General features: G+C 31.9%; 1 protein-coding gene across 1 annotated transcript; it reads left to right on the top strand.

Annotated features, from left to right (window-relative positions):
* The first annotated feature begins 11,104 nt into the window (after positions 1-11,104).
* Positions 11,105-12,590, top strand: LOC101505004 (DNA-damage-repair/toleration protein DRT100-like). Its single transcript, NM_001309722.1, has one exon. The coding sequence runs from the start codon at positions 11,114-11,116 to the stop codon at positions 12,218-12,220; it is 1,107 nt and encodes a 368-aa protein (NP_001296651.1). The 5' UTR covers positions 11,105-11,113; the 3' UTR covers positions 12,221-12,590.
* The last annotated feature ends 521 nt before the right edge of the window (positions 12,591-13,111 follow it).

Genomic DNA, 13,111 nt, shown 5'->3' with positions numbered 1-13,111 from the left:
TGAACATATGTTTTTCTCCAGGTTTAACGACTATAATGAGTCCTTTCTAACCTTTTCCATGCCTATAAAAGGAACATCAAAGTGATGAAAATAGCAAGAGTTTTCAGTGCAATCATTTAATTACTAAAACAATCATACTCAAGCAAACAAAACTCTTCAATCAAGCAAAAACTCTAGCTCTCTTCACTAGATTCAATGATATCTTTATTGAGTTATTTCTAATAATCAATCTTAAATAAGTGTTGAGTAGATTATGATCCTACAACCTTTCATCATAGTTTCATTTGAAACTCAAGTCTATTTCTTCAGATAGTTTGAGTATATTGTAAAAATTATTTTACTAATTAAAAGGTAACTTGTAAAAATCCTTTATGGAGTGAAAGGTAACTATAAAAATCCTTTCAAGATTGAAAGGTGGATGTTGTAACCGATCAAGAGTGATCAAGAAATATTGTGTGAAAGCAAGAATGTTCTTTTCTGAAGCACATTCATGGAAAAACTCACAAATTGTGAGGACTAGACGTAGCTCACCTTGGGTGAACCATGATATATCATTGTGTGATTATCTTATCCCTATCCGTTATTATTTCTCATTCACTATCTCTAATCACCTAGAAATAATTTGTTTCATTTGTTTTTAACTAAACAATAATGTTTTGGATTTTTATGTGTAACCAAGATTGATCTTGAGTTAATTTAAAATAAAAGGAAGAATTAACATTTTAAATAGGGGTCAAAATTCAAACCCCTATTCCTTGTGATAGATATTTCTACTTCAATTCGCATCAGAGCTCTGCCTCTAATGTTAAACACCTAGAAAGTGTTAGAGGAAAAGATTCACAAAGCAATGTCAAACGCCAAGTATATCATTCAAGGAGTACCATCAAATAGACCACCTTACTTTAATGGTACATGCTACTACTTTTGGAAAGTAAAAATGCAACTATTCCTTAAATCATAAGATACAAGAATATGGTGCATCATAACAGATGGAAACTTCATAAGAAAGGTTGATCAATGTGATTCAATATCTGCTGAAAAGAAAGAAGAAAATTGGACAACAAAAGACAAAGCAAAGGTACTTCTAAGCTCTAAAGCTCAATTATTTTTGTCTTGTGCTTTGAGCAAGGAGGAAAGCGAAAGATTTTATGAATGTGACACGGCTAAAAAATTATGAGATACATTACAAACTCATAATGAAGGAACAAGCCATGTCAAAGAAACAAGAATTGATATTGGTTTACAAAAGTTTGAACTATTTAAGGTGAATGAAGGGGAAACCATTGATGAAATTCATTCAAGATGAACAACCATAGTAAATGTGCTCTCTTGGTGTACTGAGTCCAAGATAGTGTAAGAAAAATTATGAGATGTCTTCCCTTCATATGGAGACCAACGGTCACAGCCAAAAGTCAAGCAAAAAATCTTGAGACACTCGATTGGAAGAACTCATTGGAACTTTAAGAGCACGTGAAATATGGTTGCAAGAGAATAAACCAACAAAGAAAGGCAAAATAATAGCCTAAAAATCTTCACAAAACCTTTAAGAAAGTTCATCTTCAAAACAAGATGATAGAGAGAACTTAGAAGAAATTTGTCAAGAAGAATCTGATGAAGAAGCGATCAGATCAAAAGAAGTTTTCCAAGCAAAAGGGAAAACTCTAAAATAGAAATAGATAAGAGTCAAATTACATGTTATGGATGCAACAAACTCAAACGTTACAAAACTAAATGTCTTTTAAACAAAAATACACTAAAAAGATTTTCATTTAAGAAAAAATCCATGATGGTTGCCTTGGATGATTTTGAAGAATCAGACACAGAAGAAAATGAAAAAACCAACATGTGTCTAATGGTAAACTCAGAAAATGATGAGGTAGCCACTTATGATTATGTCCTTTATGTGAACAAATGGAAAAACAAATTGATAATTTGTTGAATGACTAATTTTCTTGCTAAAAAATATGGTTCATTAAAAGAACACGTTTACAGAGAAAAAGAGAAATCCCAAGCTATGAAGGATGAACTCAGAAAAGTCATTCAAAACCTACATGATTCTAATTTTAAAACATCTAAAGAATCTGAATGTGAAGAACGTTATGCAACTAAAAAGGAGAACGTTATGCTCAAAACAAAAATTTAGAATCTTAAAAATAATTTGTCAAACTTTATTAAATTCACTTAAACTATCCAAAATATTATGGGATCTCAGTTAGGAATATTCGATAAAGCTGGACTCGGTTTCGACAAATCTCAAAAGCAAAAACTCAATGAAATTTTTTTTGTACCAGAAAGAAAAGAAGATAAATGCAAAGCAAAATGTTCTTATTGAAATAAAATTGGACACCTTGATTCCACAACTTTTGTCAAAAAACGGGATGGAAATTTCAAATCAAGACGACCTCTCAAAAAGGAAGAACATTTTGGTATCATGTTAGAACCTTCGCCAAAAGCAATAATAAAATATTCTTATTGTTCAAAGATTGGTCATATTGAACCAAACTACTACCTTAAGAAAAATCTAGTTTTAAAGAAAACCCTAACCCTCAAGGACCCAAGACCAAATAGGTACTTAAGAATCTATTAATATCAAATGCAAGTTGGTTTTCAAAATGTCAAGAAAAAGCCATGGTACTTGGACGGTGGAAGCTCGAGACATATGACATGAGATAAACAATGTTTTTCTTTTCTATCTCAAGAAGGATGGAGGATTTGTAACTTTTGGGAATAATGATCAGGAAAAAATCAAAGGTAAATGTATTATAGGTAAAGAAAACTCTACAAAAATATATGATGTTCAATATGTTGAAGGTTTCAAACATAATCTACTAAGCATTAGTCAATTATGTGACAATGCTTTTGAAGTTATTTTTAAACCAAACATATGTGAAGTCAAGCAAACATCTTCTGGGAAAATTATTTTCTCTAGATCAAGAAATAAAATCTATATGTTTTATACCTTTAAGAATCACCCACCGAGTCATTTTTTATGTCCATAAACAAAGATAAGTGGATATGGCACAGACGAATTGGGCATGTTAGCATGAAAACAACTTCAAAATTATCCAAACTTGATCTTGTTAAAGGTCTGCCAAAAATCAATTTTGACAAAGATAGAGTATGCAAAGTTTGTGCTAAAGAAAAACAAGTCAAGAGTAGTTTCCATTCAAAAGATTTTGTTTCAACTCAAAAATCGCTTGAATAACTTCACATTGACCTATTTGGTCCTATCAAAACTACAAGCTTAGGAGGAATGAGATATGGAATTGTGATTATGGATGATTTTTCACGTTAACATGGGTACATTTCTTAAAAGAAAAAGATGATTTGTTTGATGCTTTTCAAACCTTTTGTAAGAAAGTTCAAAGTGAAGAATGCTCTAACATAATCTCTATAAGAAGTGATCGTAGAGGATAATTCATAAATACATCTTTCAAAAGGTATTTTTATGAAAATGGCATTTCTCATAATCTCTCTTGTGCAATAATTCCGCAACAAAATGGAGTTGTTGAAAGAAAGAATAGAACGTTACAAGAAATGACAAGAAATATCTTGGAAGAATCAAATGTTGAGAAATATTTCAGGGCTGAAGCAATCAACACTTCTTGCTACGTTTTGAATCATGCATCAATAAGAAAAATTATCAACAAAACACCTTATGTATTATGGAAAAACATAAAGCCAAATATCACATACTTTCATATTTTTGGTTGCTACTGATATATCTTAACTAACAAAGAAAATCTAGGAAAGTTTGATGCCAAATAAGACAAAACCATTTTTTTAGGATATTCCACTTATTCCAAAGGTTATTATATATATAATCTAAGAGCAAATATTATGGAGCTAAGTATGCATGTGTTATTTGACGAATTTGATGATCTTAATTTACAAAAGATGGATGATGAAGAACAAGAACAATCTGAGCAACAGCAGTCGATCGTTCCTCAGAAAAATAAGATTGATCATCAATCTCCATCTCAAACTCCTCCACGAAGCTAGAAAACTGTAGGAGATCGTTCACAAAATTAAATCATAGGAAACACATCTGATGGCATTAGGAAAAGAATGTATTTTAAAGATGACAACAACAACATGGAAATGATATCTCAAATGGAACCAAAGTCGATCAAAGAAACCATAGTTGATAATTCATCGATAGAAGTAATGCAAGAATAATTTCTCCAATTTGAAAAAAAAAATCAACTTTGGACTCTTGTCCCAAATCCACAAAATCAAATAATTATGGACACAAGATGGGTATTTAGAAACAAACTAGAGAAAGAAAGAAAAGTAATAAGAAATAAAGCAAGACTCGTAGCTCAAGGCTATAACCAACAAGAAGGTATTGACTATGAAGAAACTTTTGCTCCAATTGTGAGGTAAGAAGCTATTAGAGTCCTTCTTGCATATGCATCTCATAAACTTATTAAACTTTTTCAAATGGATGTTAAAAGTGTCTTTTTAAATGGTTTTCTAAATGAACATGTATATGTTCATTAGTCTCCTGGTTTCGCATATCAAAAGAAACCAAACCATGTCTTTAAACTTACTAAAACTTATATGGATTGAAATAAGCCCCTAGAGCCTGGTATAAAAGACTAAGTTCCTTCTTAATCAAAAATAGTTTTTCCAAAGGCAAGATTGATACTACACTCTTTAGAAAAATTGATAAAAATGATTTGCTAATTATTCAATATATGTTGACGACATCATCTTTGGATCAACAAACGAAAAAATGTGTGACGAATTTTCAAATCTTATGCAAAGTGAATTTGAAATTAGTATGATGGGAGAATTGAAATATTTTCTTGTCTTACAAATCAAACAACACATAAATGGAATTTTTATTTGTCAAGAAAAATATATCGATGATCTTATAAAGAAATATAAAATGAGTGAAGCCAAGATTATGACTACTCTCATGCACTCATCATCCTCATTATATAAAGATGAAAATGGTATAGCTTGGCATTTGGTATAGCAAAGGTTCTCGTTTTTATTTTGTAGCTTACTGTGATGTCGACTATGTTGGTGATAAATTGGAAAGAAAAAGCACAAGTGGTGCATGTCAGTTCCTGGGGGAAGCCTTGATAAGCTGGTCATGTAGGAAGTAAAACATGATTGCCCTATCAACCACTGAAGTTGAATATGTCTTAGCAGCAAATTGTTGCTCTCAAGTCTTATATATATATATATATATATGTCAAAAAAAAAATATCAAAGATCTTTTAAAGAAATACAAAATAAATGAAGATAAAACAATGATAACTCCTATGTATCCATCCTCGAATTTGGAGAAAGATGAACAAGGAAAATCCATCTCTGAAAAGGAATACAGAGATATGATAGGTCATTTCTATATCTAACTACAATTAGGCCATATATCGTTTTTGTAGTAGGACTATGTACTAGATTTCAATATTGGCCTAAAGATTCTCATTTATCTGTTGTAAAAAGAAATTTTTTGTTAAATTACTGACATATTTACTAAACCTCTAGTTGAAGATAATTTTAATTTTATTAAATAAAAATTAAAAATCATCAAAAATCCAAACTATCTCCTTTGAAAAGCATGATCAGGTTGTTCTGGTCAGTACGGAGAATGATCTCCATTTCCCCCCTCTTCGCATCAATCTTTATGTTTGTGTCAAGCTTAAGTGAAGGTTAAAAATTTCAAATTTCTAATTCACACAAAGAGGCAAGTAACAACTTTGTCCTCTCTTCAAAAAGCGGCCACCATAGCCTCATCATATCTCATTTTCCTTCTTCCCAATATCACTAGTCATTTCTCAACCACCCACTCCTATATACACATGTAGGGGGGTGTTCATGTTGCGAAAACCGAACCTCATTGGGGTCATATTAATGGTTTGGTTCAGTTATTGAAATACACTTTTAAATCAAGTTCAGTGTAGTTCTGAACCGGTTTAAAACTAATTTATAAATATAATCTAGTTTTTGAACAAATTTTTAGTTAAAATCATTTTCAAAATAGTTATTTGAAAAAAGAATCTTGAAATTTTTTTGATAAAAAAATATAACTTTTTTTTGAGAAAAATAAATATATAAAAAATTGATAATTTTTTTTGAATTTTTTCAAGAAAAGTTTTTCGAGAAAAATAGATATAAATAATTTTTCGATAAAAAAAAAGTTTCAATGTTTTCATAAAAAATTAAAATCAAAAAAATTTTAGAAAAAAATATGTTTTCGATTTTTTTCTCAAAAATTTTGCAAGAAAAAAAAAATGATTTAATTTTTTTTTCAAAAAAAAAAAGTTTCAATAATTCCTATATTATTTTTTGAGAAATTTTTTTTTTTAATATTTTGTGAGAAAAAAAATTTTAAAAGTGACTTTTTAATTAAGTTTGATTAACTGAATTGTTTTAATTATGTGGTTCAATTCATGAACCATTTAAATTGTTTGGTTTATTGTGGTGCAGTGCAATCCAATTTTTCAATATGGTTCAATTAACCATATTTTTATACACCTCTATACCCATGCGTGTCACTCTCTCCCTCATCTTTTCCCAAAAAATTGCTCTTTCATCTAAATATTTGTACCATCACCTTTTGCAACTAACTCTTCATTCTTCTTCATTTTTTTCAACAACAAAAAATGATTGTACCAAAGCTTATGCAAGAAAAAATCCAACTCTAAGAACCCCATCTCCCTCAGCATCTCCTCCACCATGACCTACATCTCTAGAAATTTCTCCATCTGCAAGCACCTTTTTTTACTATCTCCCATCATCTCCTGAAACCAGTCCACCTCTTATTTTGCTCTCTCCTCTCACCATTGTACTTCCTCGTCTCTTCCAATGTCATCCCAAACACAAGTCAAGCACCACCACATGTCCAAAAAAAAACACAATCTGACGATCTTCCATCTAAACGGAGATCAATGAGAATCATGGTTGGAGTTGGTACCTCCAAGCAATTCAAAAGTGTGGACACAACCATATATAGCATTGTTGATGATGAATTAATCTAGTTCAAAATCACCATCAAAATCATCAAAATCCTCTGCTCCAACACCAAAATCCTCAAAACCATCTTCAAAATCCTTTCTTCAACATACACCAACAATATCACCCTCAAAATCATCCCTCCTTTATCTCATTTTCTGGCCAAACAAAAACTGAAACAACTCTCCAAACAACCTGCATAGAAAACCAAAAGTGCAGAACGTTCTCAATCCAAAACTATTCCACCTGAACATTCTCCACCCATATCAACTCCATCAGAATGTTCTTCACGCAAACCTAAAACCCAACCAAAACCTCCTAAGGAACAACTTCCAAAATCCTTATCCGACCACTACTATAAACCAAATACCAAAAAAGAAATCAAAACAAATGAGTTGAAAGACCCATTGGGATTGGACGAGTCTTTGTGTTTGATAACCTTCAGTTTGAAGGAATCTCAATCAAACAACGCACTGATGCTTTTGGTTGGCCTGAGTTCCTGGAAATTTCAAATTCTTACTATCCAGAGGTCATTCGTGCTTTCTACTACAAAGATCAAACCTTCTCTGGCAAAGCTTTGTTTGTCACCACTTTAAAATGGGTTGAAATTTGTCTCACTCCTACAATTTTGGCTGAAATTTTGCATCTACCCATAGAAGGGCCAACCATCTTTAGAAAAGATTGGTATTATGCTCTAAATGTCAACAAACATACAATTTTCAATGAGCTCTTCATTCCCGGTTCAACCAACTATGTGTTTGCATATTTGAAACCCCTTCCCAAAATTTTCAACAATATCAGTTAGCATTCAATTCTTTCACACTATGGCAGTCATGAGTATGTCTATGAAAGTTATGCCTTAATTAGCTATCTCCTCCTCCATTGAAAATACCTCAACCTTTCCTACATCATCATACAAAACACGATAGCCTCCACCAATCGAGATTACAAAACGAATATTGTTCCCTATGGTATGGTTCTCACCAAAATTTTCAAAAATCTCAATGTCCCTATCAAAAATGAAAAGTCCATCATCAAAATTTCAAATTTCTCTTCCAAAAACATCTCCCATGTGAAGAAAGATTCATCGCTTCTACCAACTCTATATATCCCTCAAGATCATTCTCCTTTTTCTTGGTTCCAACAAAAGAAAACGGTATGAAAGGAAAACATCCTTAAAGCCAAATACGCAGAACTTTGGAATCAAAATTCCTCGAGAACGTTCTCCTTTCCAACGTAATGTTCTTCCTTTCACTACTACTCAATCTAAACCCATCCTATTTGAAAGTAATCATGCTTTTGGTATCCCAACACCACACTCACTTAAAAACCCAATTCTTCAAAGTCATCATTGCACACAAATTCATTTTGAAAGAACATCTCAAATGTCTCCAGCTTTTGTCTCCCCACAGAAATCCATATCTTCCTTGTTTTGGCATTAACAAATACCTTGCTTTTCCGAATATGGACCTTTATGGTTCCTCAATTCCTCAGGAACAGTCCATGTTTAGCACTCTCCATACTATTGGCTCAACTTTTGTCACATTTTTTTCCTTTTGCACTACAGTTGTTCCTTCTCCATGACAACATTCTCCAGCTTCTCAACATGTGGATGAAGACTGTCGTCCTCCAAAACGCACCAAGATATCGAAGGACACCTCAAAAACATGTAAGGATATCCCCAATATTTTTACATTCCTCAAAACTATCATTGATAGACAAGTCCATCAAGATTGGGAGAATGTAAGCTTAAAGGATTGAATGGCTATTCAACTAGCTCCTAAGCTGGGACTTGAACCACCTCTTCCTAATCCGCCTCCAACGTTTTCTGATATACCAAGGCCCTCTATCTCTTCATCCTTCGATGACTATTCTCCCTCTTTATCTTTTTGAAACTGTTATCACTTTGGTTTCCTCCCACCACTTTTTGCTATGAAAAAAGGGAGAGAAATACAAATTAGATTTAAGAAATATTTTTGAACTTATTATGTACTTCTTTGTTTTACCTTTTTTTCTTTTGAATTATATGTATAAACTCTTTTGATATTATTAATGAAGAAAAAATATTTTGATTCAAAAATATATGTCAATAGATGTAAAAATTAAAGGGGGGCTTTTTAACAAATGCACTTTGTATAATATTATATTTAAATCAAAATCAAAATTAAAATCTAATTAACATATTTGTCATCTTAAAAAAGGGGAAGATTTTTTAGGCAAAATCTCATATCAAGTGTTTTGAAGATAAACAAATAAGTTAATTAATCTCTAACCATGATTCTAATTGTGTTGCTATTTAACTTGTGTTTTGTAGTGTTTTATTCAAAGATAGGTGATCAAATACATTCATACAACAATTAACAATCACACCATGATATAGATCAAATAAATCATGCCTCAACTAAACTGGAAATTGATTAAAAGATCATTATGGGTAATCAAGATCATTCTGGTTTATAAAAGTATCATTCTAGTTTATCAAGATTATTCTAGTTTATCAAGATCATTTTGGTTAGTTCAATTTAAGGGCAAAAGCAAAATGAATCATTCCTCACAGTCCATATCTTAAAGATAAACGAATATTAAGACTACTCAAAACAATAATCAATTCCATAAGTCTAGCTAAAGGCCCAAATAAGCAAAACAACTAGGAGAGCACAAGTACAACTAGGAGAGCAAGGATGAAAGGACATTGTTGTTGGACATTTTGCAGAAAGCTCAATATGCTTTTGAGACAACGGACTGACACTAGACAGTTGTTAAATCCTTCAGCCACATTTTCCATTCAAAATAAAACCAATAATGTTCTGGTTTCAAAGAAGAACGTTCTAGTTTCAAAGAAGAATATTCTGGATTAAACAACACCCATGTTTATTAAATATCACTCTGAACAAATATTTTTCTCCAAGTTTAGTAACGAATATAATGAGTCCTTTCTAACCTTCTCCATGCCTATAAAAGGAACATCAAGATGAAGACATTAGCAAGAGTTTTCAGTGCAATCATTTCATTACTAAAACAATCATACTTGAGAAAACAAAACTCTTCAATTAAGCAAAAACTCCAATTCTCTCTCACTATTTTCAATGATCTCTTTATTGAGTTATTGCTAATCAATCTCAAACAAGTGTTGAGTAGATTTTAATCCTCCAACCTTCTATCATAATTTTATTTGAATCTCAAGCCTACGTCTTAAGATAGTTTGAGTATATTGTAAAGATATTTTTAGTGATTAAAATGTAACTTATAAAAATATTTTCTAGACTAAAAGGTCATTGTAAAAATTCTTTCAAGATTGAATAGTGAATGCTTTAACTAATCAAGAAAGATTATGTAAAAGCAAGAACGTTCTTGTGCGAAGAAAATAATTAAGTAACAACTCTTAAATGATCTAACTATTTTATGTAATTTTTTAGACCGATTCAATTTTATGTAGTTTTCATTCATGTTCTTTTTTCAAAAATAATTTTATTAAAAATAATTTTTATTCTAAATAACTATTTTAAATAATTAAAAACAGTCATTTTTAATAGAAAAGAGAAATACAAAATCTCTTTAACATGTTCAAATTACTATTGTAAAAAAAAATCTATTAGTCTATAAATCCTTTAAATTCATAATCTAATATTATTTTAAAAAGTAACTTTTTAAAAAATTTCTGATTATTTAATCTCTCACATCGTATTATACAATTTTTTAATCAACACTAATTATTTGATTATTCAATATCATAATTAATTATAATTAAATTATAATGTAGAACTTTAGATGTCAGTGAATTACATTTATTCATTTTTAAGTGAAATCATTTTCTCCCGACAGTTTTCAAAAACGTAATTCCCTCACTAGTTTCAACACCTGATTCTAAGAAAAAAAAGTTTCAACACCATTTTTTCAAAAACTAATACAATCACTCAAAATAATAAATATATAAACCAAATTCATTTCATATTTAAAAAGCTTACCCCACCGTGTCAAGCTTCGGCAACACCATGTGGGTAGTGTCAGTAAAACACAGTTATACATAGAGTAATAATGACACCACCAAAGGGCAACTTCGTCACTCAACCCATATATATAACCCATGCAAACTTCACAAAAGAAAATACTAACACTTCAAAATAAAACAACACTTCCTAACCCAATGGCTTCTTCCTTCATAATCCCCGTAACCGTTTTTCTCGCCACCGTCATAATCGCCGTTAACGGTTGTTCTCCGTCCGACAGAGCAGCACTGTTATCCTTCAAGGCCGCACTCAAAGAACCTTACCACGGCATATTCAACTCATGGTCCGGCGAAAATTGTTGCCTGAACTGGTACGGTATTAGCTGCGACTCCACCTCCGGCCGTGTCACCGATATCAACCTCCGCGGCGAGTCGGAGGATCCTATTTTTGAAAAATCGGGCCGTTCTGGTTACATGACCGGAAAAATCTCACCGGAGATTTGCAAGATCGATCGTCTCACATCTCTCATCATCGCCGACTGGAAAGCCATCACCGGCGACATTCCTCCATGTGTAACTTCCCTCTCTAATCTTCGCATACTTGACCTAATCGGAAACCAAATCGCCGGCAAAATTCCTTCCACCATTGGAAACCTACAAAGCCTCTCCGTTCTCAATCTCGCCGATAATTCCATCTCCGGCGAGATTCCTGCGTCAATCGCCGACCTCGGTTCTCTCAAACACCTCGATTTAAGCAACAACGTTCTCACCGGTTCGATTCCCGCTAATTTTGGGAAACTCCAAATGCTAAGCCGCGCTTTATTGAACCGGAACAAACTCACCGGTTCGATTCCCGTTTCCATTTCAAATATTTACCGGCTCGCTGATTTGGATTTATCAATGAACCGGTTAACCGGTTCGGTTCCTTCTGAACTTGGCAAAATGCAGGTTCTTTCAACTTTAAATTTGGATAGTAACTTACTTTCGGGTCAAATACCTTCGAGTTTATTAAGCAATTCGGGTTTGGGTATTTTGAATTTGAGTAGAAACGGATTTTCGGGTACCATACCTGATGTTTTCGGTCCAAAATCGTATTTTATGGCTTTGGATATGTCTTTTAACAATTTAAACGGTCGGGTGCCCGGTTCATTATTGTCGGCCAAGTATATTGGACACTTGGATCTTAGCCATAACCATTTATGTGGATCTATACCATTGGGTTTGGGTTCTCCTTTTGATCATCTTGAAGCGTCGTCGTTTAGTAACAATGATTGTTTGTGTGGAAATCCATTGAAGACTTGTTAATAATGTTGAGGACCCGTGACCCGAAAGTGAATTACCCGATTCGTTTATAATTCGTACTATACTACTAGCTATGTCATGGAGATAAAGTGTGATTCTATTTTTTATGTTGTTAGTTTTGGTTTTCTAAATGATGTAATAATGTAATATGATATAGTGGTAAAGTTGAAACGGACAAAAAGAAGTTTGATCGAAAAGGAGCTTATGCATGTGAATGCACTTGCAAAACATCTTATAGTAAATAATAATAAGGCTTTGAAGGGAAGAATTTATGTTTAATTGGGCAGATGTCATGCTACTCTTAAAATGTTCCTATTATGCATGTGAGCTTTATAATGTAAAATATTTGGATAAAATGATCCCATTATTGCTTTACATCATCTTTTCAGAGTGATGGATTTAATTATATCATTTTACATTTGAATACTTTTCTTATACTATTTGAATACTTTTCTTATACTATGCAAAAAAAATTATTTTACACCGTTTTTTTAAAGTTATTTACAACGCTTTTTTTAAAAAAATAAGCGTTGTAGTATCCAGCGCTGTAAAAAAATACAACAGTGATTTTTAAAATAAAAAGCGCTATAAAATAGTTAAATATATTGCGCGCGTTATATTCGTTTTACAGGGCTTTTTAGAAAAAGCGCCGTAAAAGGTGCATTCAATAGATGTATTATTATGCACTTATTATAACACTTTTTTGAAAAAGCGCCGTAAAAGGTGCATTCAATAGATGCAATATGCACTTATTACAGCGCTGTATTTTTATTTTTATTTTTCCAAAATCATTTTCATCAAGAATCACTTCACAATTAGTTCATACAATCAGTACAAAACAACATAACTATATAACTTTATAATTTAATTTTATAACTTTACATATTTACACAA

This window comes from Cicer arietinum, chromosome 5, assembly GCF_000331145.2.
Source record: "Cicer arietinum cultivar CDC Frontier isolate Library 1 chromosome 5, Cicar.CDCFrontier_v2.0, whole genome shotgun sequence".
NCBI lineage: Eukaryota > Viridiplantae > Streptophyta > Magnoliopsida > Fabales > Fabaceae > Cicer > Cicer arietinum.
The sequence above is the reverse complement of the archived record's forward strand: the minus strand, read 5'-3'. Positions and strand labels throughout refer to the sequence as shown.